The following is a 16724-nucleotide window of genomic DNA, read 5'->3' on the forward strand; positions in this document are numbered from 1 at the left end:
GTAACGTTGACAAGATGTAATAATTCCAATTTTGGAATAAAACAACGTTTTCGTGTTTGTGAAATATTGATGGAGCATATCACTATGAGCTCTTACCAAAAAGATTACTAATTTTAAGCAAAGTCGTTCGTGCTTTTGTGCATGAATTGTTACAAGAACTATTAATTTAGGTACAAAATTAGAAATATCCATGAATTATTGGCACAAAGATTCCAGATCGCACAATTTAACAAAATTTTTTCGTATTACGTGTATTATATACCACATTACGATATTCTCAGACGAGATACCTCAATCCAAACAACCTCAAAAAGTTTATTTTGTCAACCATATTAGGTTCAATGTGTTATCAATCATATTTACGGTTAATAATAACAAATACGTAGATGCAAAAAAGAAGAAAATCTTGGGATATAAAGGTAGATTTTTCCTTGTAATAAAAAAAATTATCATATATTGCAATTATTCCACAATTTTGTACATTTCTCTGCAATAATATCGCAAACCATAATAGTTGCGGACGACCAAAATAATTTGTATCCAACAAAACTGGTTGTTATCGCAAACAACGAAAATGGAACAATAGCTTTTCGAAATAATATTGCTACGATTTCGCTTGTCTGTGCAAATTCTTTCACAATTCCGCTCGCCTTGTTCTCGTGTGGGAAAACTTGATCTGGAATTTCAATATTAAGGAACTCGCACAGAGGACCCCAACCCTCCTGTACTTTGTAAACAAGTAGCTTGTCTTTTGGAACGTTCTGCAAAAATTAATGCAGTAATTAAAGTATAATAAGTTGCTATGAAAAATGTCATTTATACAGCAGGAATCAGCCTGTTTGCTCGGTGATCCCGACGGATCGGACCTGTCTTGTCTGATATACAAAATAACATTGTATTTTACCTTTAGTACATCCTCATTGTGAAACCTGTAGTGAGCTCTCATTATTCTTTCATGCATTGGAGTCAACCACGGACGGGGAAACATCACCATATGCCCGATAAGATCGTCTGCAAACGAAACATAGCCTATCATGCTACCCAAAATTCAGAACTATTAATATTGCAACGCTAACTTTAGCCCTAATTTACGAGAGTATGTATGGTGACACAGATTTAAAGTGTGGCAAGAATATTTTTTGACCCATAGAGACTTACTTGTGTGTTTCTGATATTTCCAACGAGGCCACGAGGCAGAGCTAAATATTGTCAAATACCACAGTGCGTGACTTTCATTGAGTGTCTTTATTTGATGAAGAAAGCTTTTATACCAAGCATCTTCATCTCTTAGTGTCAAAACTACCTGCAATAATTGTTGGTTTGTTTACGCAGAACTAACCGTTAATCTACCGTGGGCTGCTTATTATTAACTAAGCGATAAGTAGTGACAACAACACAACCTTGTCGTTATTTACTGCCAAGATATTTTGTACCAAAACTATATTTTTTCCGTTCTTAACTACGAATAATATGGACCTACACAGTTGGTGTAAAATAAACATGTTAATTAGAGTAAATATTAACATATATGGCGAACATTAGCTAGAAGTGTTGTAAGAGTATTTAGTGTTACCGAATACCTTGGCGTCAGGAAACGCAGTAATCAGATCTTTCCAGTAGTGGAATACAGGTGTGTCGGTCAATGCATCCACTCCATTAAACATCATTTGTATATCTTCCGCTGTTGCTTCGCCATCAAATATTTTGTACCAACCTTTGTATGCATAGAAGTAGTTTTCCATAGAGTCATACGTGTTCAGACCTAACATTCTGAATGCCGATGCCATTGTCTTTGTTCCAGTTTTCGAATAACCAACAAGTATTACCTTCATTTTGGACTGGTTAATTTAAAAAAAACTGAATACCTGCGCTTTGCTTTGAACAAACTGAATCCAGAATCAGCCGCAATGTTGGGCAAACAACTAAATGATTTGCTTCGCGTTGCGATTTGCCAGAGGGTGTTTACATACCAATCACGCTGTAGCGACGTGCGCAAAGTGTACCCGGAATGCCTCTTGCTATCAATGGTCAACAAACCGTCTGCGTTCGCTATCAGCTGTTAACGAAGAATTTCAGTTTCTGATGACAAGCATGGACTCCTAAAAAACAGCTTACAATAAACATTATTTAGTTTGCAATTTATTGGTGCCATGTAAGTGCTGACGAAAGTATATTTCAGCCAGAATACGAAATAATAATCTGATGTACCCATAACGTCGATTGCGACCACCACCATTGTATAAATATAACATATTCGTTCACCATTGATCCCAGAATTTCGCAAGTCCCACAGAAACAAAGTCACAAACAAAGGATGACGTCACAAATTTGTAACCGACAAATGCAGTTAAAAATGCAAACACTGAAAAAGGAATGATGGCTTTGCGAAACAGAACAGCAACGACTTTATGGGTTTTTGAAAATTCTTTCACAGCTTCCCCCGACTTATTTTCATGAGGAAAAGGTTGGTCGGGAATTTCAAGATCCAGAAATTGACATAAAGGTGCCCAACCATCCTGAACTTTGTAAACCAACAACTTGTCTTTGGAAATATTCTGTGGAATCGGAATATTATACGTTAATTTGAGTAAGCGATACTAATGTTACATGCAAGCATATGCGAAATATATTTATTAATGGAAAACCTTGTCAAGCAAACGACGTATGTTTCATTGAAATTGTCATATTTTAGTTAGCCATTAAGATATCCGGAGATTTGTTATACGAAAACTCATTTAATATACGAGAAAAAAACTGTCTATGGTTTACCTTTACTAAGTCGTCGTTGTGATATCTATAGTGACCTCTTATAATTTTTTCGTTCATGAGTACTACCTTTGGCCGGGGGAACTGCTCTGTGTGTCCAATGAAACTATCTTTAAAAGTCATGAATGTTAAAAGATTGTTACGATACCAAACAAAATGAACAGTCGGCCTTTAAGAGATAAAAAATGCCGCCAGTTCCATAACTGATATTTTACTTGTTAGTTTCATTGGTAATTACGTTGCCGGATTTCAACCGATCGAACACTTTGTGGTTTTATCTGTTCCATTATACAGTTTTGCATTAGTAACCAATAGTAAACTGACACAAACATACTTGTTTTCAGACGATACTCGTGCCTCGCCCAACATCCCGAACTAAATGTAACCAAAAACCAGTGTGCGAAACTTTCATTGAGAGTTTTTACTTGATGAAGAAAGCTTTTGTACCAAGCGTCTTCGTCTCTGATGGTCAGTACAAGCTGCACAATCAAAAAAGTTTGGTGTGAGAGCTACAGACAGGGTGTACACACTGCTCGACCTGTTAGGTCTCATCAGTGCAGCTGGTGACCGTGACACATGCTAGCTGGTAGACTAGCAGGTACACAGATTTCCACTTGTGGTACCTGTCGGTCAATCGTCGATATGTTGGGTATCAAACTATAGGTACCAATCAACATAGACGACCAACGTGGAGCGCGCTATGACCAAACAACTGTTTGGGTTCCAATAGCGCTATCGGCTCGGCTTTCACCCAAATCATATTATATGCGCAAAAGAGCCATTATAGTCAATGAGAGCTGCAGACAGGGTGTACACACTGTTTCGACCTGTTAGGTCTCATCAGTGCAGCTGGTGACCGTGACACATGCTAGCTAGTAGACTAGCAGGCACACAGATTTCCACTTTGTAGTACCTTTCGGTCAATCGTCGAAATGTTGGGTACCAAACTAGATATCAATCAACACAGTGTGTACACCTGTCTGCAGCTCTCATTGACCATTATGGCTCTTTTGCGCTCAAGTTTTGGTGTGGTTATGACTCAAACACCTGATCCTGTCGATTGTGAAGTCTCGTATAACTACTAACCAAGTTCGACCAAATGAGAAATGCGTGTATTGTTTTGGAAGAGAGTTTGTTACACCAGGTCTGGAGGTCAGTTAACTTTAGCATACAAAGGGCCAACTAAACCTTGTGCCATTAGATTAAAACACCGAGCTGCAAAGCCTAAGTTAGCGGAGTTTATATTGAACATTTTAGACACACGAAAATTATGATAACAATATCACGTATGCATACGTTTTAATCGTCAATCAAAAGCGCTTATCATAAAGTTATGTCCAAGCGCCACAAAAGAGTGTTTTGACTGATATTTACATTAACATATTATCTTCCTTATATTAGCCTGTCTCTGCGGAGCCGAAACAGAGAGGAAAAGATCTACATGCGGACCCGTTGCCGCTGTTTGCCGACCTTTGCACAAGGTGGAAACAGCGACCAATCAATCCACTTATATTGACAGCATATGTGGTTGAAACGGCAACATCGTTGTTATGCAACGTCAGTCTTCCCGAAGATACCATGAAATTTATCTTAATTACCTTTGCTTCAGGGAATGCTTCATGTAGTTCCCTCCAGTAGTAATATACTGGTGTATCAGTCAGTGCATCAACACCCTCAAATGTCGTACGTATATCCTCTGGTGTTGCTTTGCCGTCAAAAATTTCACACCAACCTTTGTACGCATAGAAGTAATTTTCCATTAAGTCGTAGGTGTTCATTCCAAGTGTTCTAAAAGCTGATGCCATTGTCTTTGTACCAGTTTTTGAATAGCCTACCAATATCACTTTCATGGTGGATTTTATTGTCTGCCTTTGAAAGTGCAATCGAAATGAACTCCTAAAATCATGAAGTAATGTCAAGTAGTTACACATGCTTACTTTTTTACAAACTGTATTTTAGAAAATTGTTACATTACAATTCACTACAAGGGCACCAATTTGCAGGAAATATATACTGCATAAGGTAATAATTGCACAGGTGCAATAAGTTTGTAGGTGGCGAAAGGTCTTATTTTCCTGAATGTCCCTCCCACCTATCACTCTGCGTTTATCACTGGCAAACCAGTTGACTTGTTTAAGTCCCAGTATTAATAATAATGCTTTGCAATAGCGAGTATAGAATCGACATGAACATGTAATATACTGATACACTGCTTGATATATATACCGGTAAACTACACTGATAATGGCAATGTATTGCGATTCATAAACGGTGGGTCACTTGGCTATAACAGCGGCCACAAAGTACAAGAGGAAAACGACAACGTTCCGCAAATACAGTTAAACTTCTCTTCGTCCGCTGCAGTGCCAGATATGTGCAGTTTGCATTCTCTGAATTCATTTGTCAATATGTGCAAATGTCAATGATTAATTGGTTTTTAGAAATATTACCCCCAGTGAACGAAGTTTGCTGGTAAGGAGGCCATTGACCTTTATTTATCAGTTGTGTGGCATTTCAACCGTAATACCACACAACACTCAAAAGCACCAAAAAGAAAAAAGGGCACGCAAACACCGCTCGTAAAATTACGTGATGGGGGACAAAAACAGACACATCGGGGCGCAACATAGTTACAACAATTTGTTTTATACCGCCGGATAATACGCGCATTTTTCTTTATCATTAACACATCCGTATAGTCTCGCTGTATGGCAATGAAGTATCACTGTATTGCAAACGCAAAGTCGGAGAAATAAACTACGTTATGTTTGGCCAGAATATCAGTTCTATTGTAAATTGCACCATGTCTGGCAGCTATAGCAGCCAATTAATTGTCCTGTGGGATTGTTGCCCCTTTTGCTTGACAACATTCCACAAACATTTTTTAGTTATGCAGAATTGCTTTTAATGTTTGTAGCACCCAGGTAATTCCATATTCGGCATTAGAAACAATAGGTGCTGCGATCTTGTTTATCGCAGCTTAACTATTTCTTTGCAAGACCTGTTCCCTGGACCTCATTACTACAGTATTATTAAACAATTGAATTCCTTGCTTTTATATGTTAGACAGTGTTTCTATCAATGTTAGTTGTGCAGGGGGGAATCCCCTCATGTCAAAAAGAGTGCAGATGCATGCCGGTAGGTAGTTGCCATTGCGAACTTAGCATGTTTGTGGAAGTGTTAGTTTTATTTTCGTGAAAACAAATTTATTCACATTTGAAAAATTCTTTCATGATTCTACAATTGTAGTGCTGGGCATATATACGTACGTACGTTCAAGATCGGAAAGTTTATAATTTGAGCGAGGAATATTTTTTCGGCGAACTTTGATTGCGCAAGTGTTACGCAGACCAGTCAGCGTTTTTCGTGTGATGTATTACTTAAGGCCGCATATCAGTATTAAATCCCAAAAATCTAGTTTTGAAGGCTATCACCATTAACACCCATACTGAGTGATTTGCCTTTTTTGCCAACAACAATTCCTGTGGTCAGTGACCCATGAAGATCTACTGGTACTATTCATAGAGAAAAAAAAATTGATTGCAGCTGCATCCACCAAAACACAGCAAGGATCTGAGGAGCCTCCAGGAGGATCTTTTGTCCTACAGGACAGCAAAAACAGTCCCAGGGGGCAACCAAAGCAACTTTCCTGTGACAATTTTTTTTGCCATTGCGTAGAAAAGGGTTAGGGCCCACATTAAATTGCAAATTGGATGAGGTTTTTGTGATTCATTTTTTCGCAAAACCATCTTACATTTTTTGCAGCCCATTTAGCTAAAAAAAATGACTGATCGGGGACCGAAATGACCCCTAGGGGGTGCTTTAAGCAACTATTTTGCAACTAATTTTCACCTTACTGCGTAGCCAAGAGGCGGGCCTAACATAAAATCACAAATTAAGGTATACTTCTGTGATTCAATTTTGAGCTACATTCCCTTGAACATTTTGATGGTTTTTCAACTAAACTTTTCACAGCACCCTGCACCAAACGTCTGATTACCGGGCAAAACTATAATAGAATTACTGATATGCGGTCTTAATTTCTACACAGATTGCCGATAAAATTTCGAAAAACTTGCATCAAAGATAGCACAAAATTTATTTTTCAATCTGGTGTTTTTTTCCAATACTACATACGTTTGCTGAACAAACAAACCGAAATATAATGCAATTGAATAACAACAGACAACAACATGCCCACATGTGATTGGTTCCACTGAATTGGGAACGGTGGTATCTTTCCAGGTTGTGGTTTTATAATGCTTAAAACCACGTGGTCAAACCTGAAAGTAACCTTTTGCTGGAAATATATTTAAAGAGATTGTAACCCGCATATCCTGTGAAAAGTGTAAGAACAAATACTGATCCAATGCTTTGTAGAAGCATATTTCGGTAAATATAATTGGACTTTGTCCAGTCTTTTATGAGACTACTTCTTTGATTCTTGTGGGGAAAGGGTTGTTCAGGAATGTCAACACCCAAAAACTTACACAGTGGATCCCAACCATCAGATACTTTGTACACAAGCAGTTTGTCAGGTGGAACTTTCTACAAATATTTGTTAAGTTTGGGTAATTTGCCAGATAATATAGAAATAAATCAAGAGTTTAAACAATATAACTCTAGTCAATGAAGTTCTGGTGATAAGATGGTAAAGAAAATAGAGTTAGAATTTCTTTAAACTGTTTAAGATTACTAAATTACAACACATTTTACACAATAAAATCAATAAAAAAATAAGGAATTGCTGTCTCATTAGAGAATACTGACAGGTAAAATCTGTCTATGCTTTCTATGATCTAGCTAGCAAATCCTACTAAGAAAAAAAAAAAAAACTAAAATAAAAACATATATTGTTCCACTTCCTAATCTCTAATAACCATTATCACTTGCCAATACCTCAAGCACTTCTTGATTGTGTTGGCGGTAATGAGCACGTAACAGTTTTTCATGATGAATTTTCACATAGTTTGAAGGCCAAGGCAACACCACACCAACGAAACTACCTGCAGCCAAAAGGACATGATACATTCAATATTGTCTAGGCATACATTTATTTTACCCATATAATAACGATATGGTCGCCTGATTAAACTTTGAATAGAAAATGTATCAATAAGCATCATTAGGTAGCTTTTGTTGAATACTTCAGTGTGATTAAGGAAGCTTTTGTACCATGCATCCTCATCTCTTATTGTAAGAATGACCTGTAGCATATGCAAAAGTTATGGCTTGTCATGTTAGTGTTGTAATTACTGGTGTTTATATAATGTTTATTGCAGACAAATTTGCATTAACATTTAATCTGTCTAATCATCTTTGGAGGATTAAGCCTACAAGCTAAATAACTGCAGAACATGAAGCCCGGAAACATTTTAAATTGTGTATAAATCATACCTTATGTCTATTTAAAAATTTTTTATAAGTGGTACTTCCTTACTTTAGCTTCCGGAAAAGCGTTGCACAAATCCTCCCAAAAATAAAACACCGGTGAATCTGTCAGTGCATCAACTCCTTGAAACATCTTCTGAATATCAGCTGAAGTTGCCTCACCATGAAATATCTTCATCCACTGCTTATGCAAGTAGTAATAGTTTTCAAATACATCATATGTATTGAACCCCAACATAGTAAATGCAGCAGCCAATGTTTTTGTCCCAGTTTTAGAATATCCAGCTAATATCACTTTCATTTTTGTTGTTTTCTTTCAGAACTTTACATCGGTCTTCATCTGCTGTAAAGTTTTTCAAACAACATTATTTTTTAACAAAGATACTTTGGAAGATTTAGGGACTTACATGGCAATTAAACTTAAGAAATCCTGTTTTCTTTGCCCTCTGCAATAATGCACCTGCCGACTGTTTCGCTTGTTTCCTGAAACTGGCTTTTGTGACTTATATAGAGGCTTAATATTCTAAAAAGAATAAAAAAAAAAACTGTTGCACCTGGATGGGTCAGTAAACAGCAAGGATTTGTAAAACTTCCTTGAAGATTTTGTGACCTACAAGGGGGCATATAAACAGCCCTGGGAGTTGCTTAGGCAATAATTCAGCAACTTTGGTGCTATTGTGTGAAAAATAAATCGTTTCTATTGTGGTTATATGCATGGCCCATCTCTCCTGGACTTATTTTTCTGCAAAATTCCAATTGCATTTTTTGTTGCTCTTTCACCCCAAATAATGTCCATCAAGGGGTGGATCAAATGCTCACAGTCCCAGGGGTAAAAAATGCCTTGCCCGCCAATCAATTTTGCCCAGAATGTGTAGATGGGGGATGGATCTCTCATAAACGAGGCCCGTAAATAATTCATATTTCTCTTAGCACAGCCTCAAGTTTGTCCCGGCACCAAGTAGCTACTTGATTTAAAACGCCCAAATCCCCATTAAACCTGCCTGAAACAGGCTCAAATTCGCCCTGGCAACAGCACATGCATATGTCCTCACTCAAGCGTAAAATTTACCCCCATGCATGATTGCTTTGTGACGTCCTCCTTCTTTATGACAAAAACTACAGGCCCCATCTCTGTATTTCTATGGGAAAGAGTTGCTTGGTCGGGAAATGCCCTTGTCGAACTCCTGCGTAACAGAGTTAATTGTGTGTAACAACGCAATGGGTCATGCATGGGTGCCGGTGTTTTGGTTGAATGAGCGCAGATAAACAGGCTGTTGCCAGGGCAATTTTTAGCGAGTTTGGAGCAGTTTTACTTTGTTTTCAGGGTCATTAGTCAGGCAGTAAATTTGTGGGGGGTGCTGTTAAACATGTGGCAAAAAACTACCCAAAGTGAAAAAAATTAAAAACAAGCACATGCATGAAATTATTCAGTGAAGTATTGAAGCGTTTTTGCACAAACAACTTTACATTTTCGGCGCGTTAGTTACAAGTTGCGTCGACGGTCTTCTTTGAAAGTGTGTAAGGGAAGTACCTTTTGAAGAAAGTTCCTCGAATTGTTCGTTGCAAATGTCCGCTGATGATGCAGCAATCGCAGTCGAATGGCGAGAAGTTGCCTCCGCGCGTTGTCCTGTGATGCTAAAGAAATCGTGAGATCCAACAAAAATCGTCCGATCCGGAGAACATAGGATCTGAGCCGGGTTCCTCGGGATGGCAAATATGTTGTTCCAGTCGCTCCCACAGTGGTTAATTGTATGCCTGTGTTGTCAAATCGTATACACCTGATAGTAAACAGGTTGCTGGACGGTTTGTGTTTATCGAAAACCGTCTTGCTGATCCACCACGAGTTACAATTTTACTGTCCTGGAGTCTTGAAAAGGCAAAGTAACGATTGCATTCAGTTGCTTTAAAGTGATGAAAGTCTGTTGCAAAAAACTTCATTTCGCTTGTTGGCTGACGTAGAGAGATGAAAAATGCGTGCTCACTGTCCCATGATTGGTTACCAGTTTGGAAGGTACGCGGCTGCCCAGGAAATTGGTCTCGATGAAGGTCGACTGGCCTGTTGGCTATAATTGCCAATAAATTGTCTACCCGCCTCACTCGGCTGAGATGCGGACATGCGGATTATCCGGATAATTGTTTTCTATTGGAATGCAATCAAGTCGGAGTTTGGGCCGAACAGATTTAGAATTAAATACAATGGAATAAAATGCTCAGAAAGGCGAAAGCGTTACTGTATAAAACAGGCAGTCACGTGATATGCGAGAGAAAGGCAGTGGGGTCGTAAACACCATGTGGATATGAAAGTCTCTGGTGCATTACTAAAGATAAAATGTCCCAATCAAACAAAAACATCCCGAATGATGAGATACGGAAAAAAGTTCTTACCAAAGAAGCTTCCAACTGTGGCGCTGTCCCACATGCTAATCTGTTATGCAATGTTATACACATTTTTGCTCTCTAAAACAAATTAATCATATATCAAAGGCGGTATACATGACACACCACCGCAATTACAAGCGAATGTCGCTGCAGCTTCACTGCCTTGGCTGCGTGTAAACCAGTAAACCTTATGAACGAAACTACGACAGCTGAGATCGCCCAGTACAAAGGGGCGATCCTACCTTGTCATGTGATGGTATGTAACACTTTTGCGTAGTCAGTTTCGTGTAAATTCGGTTTAACCGAGTCCGAATAATGTTCGAAGGAGTGCATGAACCGCTTGCTGACAAATGGGAATCGACATCAGAAGACATTTTTACCACCGATATAATTCTGAGAATAAAAAGACTGCCCCATACTGTTATTAACATTGCCATGTTTAAAACGTTTCGGCAAAAACTTATGCCATCATTAGTTTGAATGACGCGTTTGGTGCAGCTCTATCATTATAAGGAGCTGACCCGACCGACGTCACAGATAAGGCTCGCGCGGGTAGTGATGTCATTTTGCTTTTATTTTTGGCCAGTCTTTTTATTCTCAGAATTATGAGTATGAGTAATTCACCGATATAATGTTTTGGGAACCTAAAAATCAATTCGGTGATGATTATAAAACCTTGTGGTGGATTCAAGTAGTCCTGCGCGTGTAAAGTAAGAAGTTAAAGTCATCATGAAATTCCTGTTGCTGCCAGGCATATTGCAATTTCAAAATGTACTGCTCTTCTGGCATAAAATATAACGTAGAAGAAATACAGCACTTATATTTTATGCCAGAAGAGCAGTACATTTTTCAATGAAAAATCATTACTTTGAACTACAATGTACGTTGTGACCTATATTCCCTTGGAGTAACGGTAGCATCGTAAGTCACAGATACGTCTCAAATAAAAATCAAAAAACGTAAACCCATACAATAGGGTGCAACAGGTCAATTGGCAGGCCACAGTTTGTTTGTAAAACTTTTGAACAAAAGCTTTCTGTAGTCTTAATTTGATTAAACATTTGTTTTACATAACACCACAAAACATGTAAAGCACCACAAACAATAAGGAGGTTAAAAGTGAAGCAACGACCATTCCCTGGAGGACGAAACCTTGCCATAGTTTTGCGCTTCAAGTGGCTTCAAAAAAATTACTTCCTGCTTTGTTTTCATGGGGAAATGGTCGATCGGGAATTTCCTCCCCAAGAAACTCGCAGAGTGGTTCCCAGCCATCAGATACTTTGAACACCAACAATTTTTCCGGTTTAACGTTCTGTAAAACAACTTAAAGCATCGAATAAACAGCATTTACTTAGGCGATTATTTCTTTTTAATAGCGGGTCACAAACAGTAAAACTAGTCGATGGCATCTTTAAAAGCTGCAAATCTAATTGATCTGCGCTGTTTAATTAGATTTGTGCAATGTGCGAAAAGTGTTACATGCTATCACATGACAAGGTAGGGTTGCCCACTGTGCAGGCCCTGCTTGCATACTTGGCGATCTCAGCTCTCGTATTCAAAGATAAGGTTCACTGGTTCAAGGCATCGCAGCCCAGCCGGATCAGACACTTCAGCTCCCCTAGCTCAGTGGTTATAAGAGCCTTGGGTCTGGTTGGCCCAGAGCCATGTGTTCAGACCTCGCGGTCACGGGGAGTTACTCCGACTTGTTGGGAAGCTTGGCTACAATGCCTTGGTTGCGACGCCAGTGAACCTTATCTTTGTATGTACGCAGGGCCTGCACTGTGGGGCAATCCTACCTTGTCATTTGATAGCATGTAACACTTTTCACAATTTTTGGCATAGTACAGCGCACCTTACCGGAATTAGATTTAAGGCTTTTAAAGATGCCATCCACTATAGTTTTACTGTTTGTGACCTGAAAAGAAATGATCCTTCAAGTAAATGGTTGTTATGTTTGATCGGGTATTTTTAGAATTCAAACTTTTGGTACATACACATGTACTTGGCCAAGGGGACAATACGACTTTTCAATATGGCATTTGGTCTGATTTAGTGTAAATGCAGGCTATATCAAAATCCAGCAATAGAAAGAGTATGGATATAGTTTATCAAATTTTTTTATCGGCAAGGTGGTAATAAAGCAAATATTACAAACTTTCCAATAACGCTAGCAACCACGTGGAAAACCGGCGAAATCCATAAACGAAAAAGAAAATGACAAATTTTCGACGAAAGTTTTATTTTTGTAAACGAGGGATTGTTTTTGTGGGACAAAAATAGAAACAAGCGCAACCCTTACCTTCATAATACGACTTGTATGTTGTCTATATAGTGCAAGAAGAACTTTTTTGTGATGAAGTCGCATTGTGCTGTATGGCCATGTCGCATATTCCCCTAAAAATCTACCTAATATATGAGGTACAACAACAAAAGAGTTTCAAAAATATTCGAGAATGGCCAGTACCTCATAATCGATGAGGCACGTTTACCAAACGTTTCAATATATACCTTGGAAAGTCAGAAATGGTCTTCTCATTATAAACGCCGGAGTAAAGACTTTCATTAACCACCAAGTGTAACTCCTGTTGCTGGTGTCTACTTGTTTTAATAGACTTTGGTACCAAGTATCTTCGTTTCTAACAGTAAGGACTATCTAAACATATATTACTATTTGAATAAGTGATAATGACGAGATCTATAAGTAGGGGAAACATATATATCTGTAAAAGCGAAGATCTTCTATCTGACAAAAGACACATGACTTTTACATAAATCTAGTCAAAAGAAGTCCGATACGCTTTGTTGGTTATTAGGTTGCCGGCGATTCCGTTATATCCTAAATTTTTAATATGGAATTAATAATTTGATTTTGCGTCCTGTGTTTGTTGAATCATGAAGAAAATCTTCATTACCTTCGCTTCAGGAAAAGCGTTGCTTAATTCTTCCCAGTAATGAAAACTTGGCAAATCTGTGAGGCTATCCACATTTTTAAACATTTTTCTGATGTCGCCAGAAGTTGCCCTGCCCTCAAATATCGCCATCCACTCTTTGTGGAGGAAGCAGAAGTTTTCCAAAGTATCGTAGTTGTTATATCCAAGCATTCTGAAGGCGGCCGCCATCGACTTGGTGCCGGTTTTTGAATAGCCAGCAAGTATAACTTTCATTGTGAAGAATATATCTGACAAGATAATAACCCCCTGAAACCTCACGCACTGTGATGGTTTCAGCTAAGTACAATGTAGTCGCTTGAAAGCACACGCGAGAGTCGTGCGATGCCTTTTTTGTGGCGCAATCGGAAACTTTGTCGCTTGTATCAGACATATACATATGGCGAGAATACAAGATATTTCGTTTAAGGGTGTTTATTTTGTCTCATAAATAATTGACAAACAATTTTTTTTAAAGCATAATTAACTGTAAAAACGATTGATTTTAAAACTAGTTAGAATTTGCAAAAACTATTGGATAAAATGTCAAAAGAATATTATTTTTTGCGACCAAGAAGCTCAATCAGACCAACAATGGAATTTTAATGACTTTGTTGAGCAATAATTTGCTCTACTAATATTGTAACACCTGGCTGAAACTTATACATTTATATAACAGTGGAAAATCATCGATTGTGTATATTTACAGCAAATATGTGTATGTTTTGTATGTTCAAGCGAATAATGCAGGTCAACAGAAAACTCGTGCCAGCCAAATCGCACATAAAAGCCTCTCGTTCAAACTTATTGATGCAGAACATAAAGTCTTGCATTCCTAGACAAATGTACGCCTTCTTGTTTAAACAATGCTCACTTTCTAAACATTTACTCAGACTCAAGGTTATTCTTATTTATGTAAGTTTTGTTGGTTCGTTTCTGTTGTTTGGTACCCAGTTGGGATGACCGAAAGGTACCACAAAGTGAAAATCTGTACGTGAACCTGCAGTGTAAAAGCTAGCGCAATGTCACAGTCAACAGCTGCACTGATGAGACCTTACAGCTCGAAACAATATGTACACCCTTCCTGTAGCTCAGAGTGCCCAGTTTAGACGACTGAAACCCCACAAACACTGTCGAAACGCTCTCAAATTCACCCTAGCAACAGCACATGCCCAATCAACCAAACATTTGCCCCATTGTACCCCCAGCAGGACATTGGAAATATTTTGTTCAGGACATACAAAATTTGATTACCAAGCTGTAAATGTTCTTTACAAATGTTGCTCTTCCACAAGTAAGCAAAAGGTTACAAGAATCAAATTTTTTTTCAATTAAATTATGTAAGGTTTACATTGCATGACTGTGGGGAAACAAACAATAACATGTGCAAAAGAGACAAGAAACCTTTATATCCAATATAGAACAAGTTTTAACATTAAAGAATGAAGAAAAGTAAGGTGAAATTTCACGTTTGGCAAGATAAAGCTATATAACACATAGCAAATAACTAACATCTTGAAAAAAAATTATAAAAACTGCATCTAGCATTACCAAAATAAAAAAAAACAGCTCGTAATAAATTGTTACTGACGCTGCCAGGCATACTTTATTGCTGAATACAGCTTTTCCTGTTCATCGACGTTTCTCGACGTTTCGGCTGTTATCCAGCAGCCTTCAATAGGAGGTATGAATGTAAGTTGAGCAATGTGGACAATGTTGAGGCACAAAACAAAGAAAAAACGCTACAATAGAAAAGAAGAAGTAAAAAAAGAAATGGCGAACACACAGGTTATTATGGTTTTTGAAGTGCGAGCGAGGTTTAACGGCAGAATTTCCTAGCAGGTGTCGGTACACTGGGGGAAACAGAGTTGGCTTTTGTCATTGAGTGACAACGCATACGCATGTTCCATGGCTCCTCTTATACCTGTCGGACTCGCGTTCCAAATTCATCGTTCTTGTGAAGTTCACCGCATTTCCTGTTTCGGCCGCATGGTGAGAAAGAGATGTTTTCTCCTCATGGTTGTTCACTTTCCCACTGGTGTTCCTCAATTTTAGCGCGCAGCCAGTTTCCCCAATGCACACGTCGCTGCACCCACCGCAGAGAATGCTGTAGACAACACCCCTCGTGTCCAGCTTATCATGCACGCGGTCTTTCGGGTGGGATATGAAGTGACGCAGGGTAGCGGCCGGCCGTTCAAAAACCTGAATGTTAAAGTCGCCAAGCAGGCGTTTGAACGTTTCGGAAAGATCAGAAATATACGGTAATACAACTATACCCGCGGGCTGCCCCTCATCACTTCTCTGCATCAAGCTTCGACTAAGCCTGCATGTGTATATAATAAGCGTACCACCGCCCTCTTGTGTGCGATCGGGTTCGCGGAACGAAACGAAACATACCTGTTGGAATGGGTGGGCTTGCGATACACCCTTGCAGAGAGAGTGCCCTGCTTCTCTCTTCGAACCAGAGCATCTAAAAAAGAAAACTCACCCCATCGCTCGCGCTACATGGTGAATCCCATGCTCGGTTCACTAGAGTTGAGATGCGAGAGCAGTGACTGGACGTCATCCCGTCGCACGACAACGAATGTGTCGTCCACATAACGTCTCCAAAAACTAGGAGGATTAAACTGTTCTCAACCGATTCCATAACAGTTTTCGCGACCACAACGGAAAGTGGGGACCCCATGATGGCAGTACCGAAAATCTTTATAAAATTTACTTCTAAAGTCAAGGTAGGTTGCATCCAGGCACAACCTAAGGCAATACACAATGTCCGACAGCGGCCACGAGAGCAACGTTGTCCCAATGTCTCGTCCATGCGTAATCTCTCCGCTGCTTCGTCCACCGCTAGCTTTACCGGTACGTTGGTAAACAAGGAAACCACAAAAAAATACACCATTTCGACTTCTTCGTGCACACACAGCTATTTTATCTACTGCATTGCCTGGGCTGCTAAGCCTCATGATCGCGATACGTTAGCTGTGATCGCCAAGCAAGGACCTGCGCAGTGGGGCGATCCTGCTTATCATACCATCGCATGTAATAATACTGCGTTGTTTTCGCCAATACATGTTTGTTTAAGGTTTTTTTTTTGTCATACAAAAAATAGGCAAACAATTTTTATTTGAAGCATAATAAACGTTGAATACAATTGAAGCTTAATCAGTCCAGGAATTAAATATATTAAAGACCCTAAGGCCTGATCAAGTCGAACAAAATCTAACTTTAATGACCTGAAAAATAATTAATTGTTAACCTGAC

The 16724-nt window shown here is 38.9% G+C and overlaps 4 protein-coding genes across 5 annotated transcripts; all 4 read right to left on the minus strand.

Annotated features, from left to right (window-relative positions):
* Positions 1-449: 449 nt before the first annotated feature.
* On the minus strand, positions 450-1832 carry LOC145914417 (uncharacterized). Its single transcript, XM_083002246.1, has 4 exons — positions 1581-1832; positions 1159-1303; positions 905-1011; positions 450-761 (listed from the first exon to the last, which is right to left on the minus strand). Exons 1-4 carry the CDS (start codon positions 1830-1832, stop codon positions 450-452), a joined length of 816 nt encoding a protein of 271 aa, XP_082858372.1.
* Positions 1833-2258: 426 nt separating this feature from the next.
* LOC145914418 (uncharacterized) lies at positions 2259-4616 on the minus strand. Its single transcript, XM_083002247.1, has 4 exons — positions 4365-4616; positions 3091-3245; positions 2770-2935; positions 2259-2555 (listed from the first exon to the last, which is right to left on the minus strand). Exons 1-4 carry the CDS (start codon positions 4614-4616, stop codon positions 2259-2261), a joined length of 870 nt encoding a protein of 289 aa, XP_082858373.1.
* A 2269-nt stretch (positions 4617-6885) lies between these two features.
* LOC145913702 (uncharacterized) lies at positions 6886-8682 on the minus strand. Of its 2 annotated transcripts, none has more exons than XM_083001448.1 (5): positions 8565-8682; positions 8207-8500; positions 7829-7973; positions 7666-7772; positions 6886-7314 (listed from the first exon to the last, which is right to left on the minus strand). In XM_083001448.1, the coding sequence occupies exons 2-5, from the start codon at positions 8456-8458 to the stop codon at positions 7030-7032; spliced, it is 789 nt and encodes a 262-aa protein (XP_082857574.1). In that variant the 5' UTR covers positions 8459-8500; positions 8565-8682; the 3' UTR covers positions 6886-7029. The 2 variants fall into 2 exon arrangements, with proteins under 2 accessions (XP_082857574.1, XP_082857575.1); XM_083001449.1 differs by having other exon boundaries at positions 8207-8497; positions 8565-8678.
* Positions 8683-11707: 3025 nt separating this feature from the next.
* On the minus strand, positions 11708-13700 carry LOC145914420 (uncharacterized). The gene is made up of 4 exons (XM_083002248.1): positions 13449-13700; positions 13045-13189; positions 12836-12942; positions 11708-11848 (listed from the first exon to the last, which is right to left on the minus strand). The coding sequence occupies exons 1-4, from the start codon at positions 13698-13700 to the stop codon at positions 11708-11710; spliced, it is 645 nt and encodes a 214-aa protein (XP_082858374.1).
* Positions 13701-16724: the final 3024 nt, after the last annotated feature.

Source organism: Ascidia mentula, chromosome 9 (genome assembly GCF_947561715.1).
Source record: "Ascidia mentula chromosome 9, kaAscMent1.1, whole genome shotgun sequence".
NCBI classification, from domain to species: domain Eukaryota; kingdom Metazoa; phylum Chordata; class Ascidiacea; order Phlebobranchia; family Ascidiidae; genus Ascidia; species Ascidia mentula.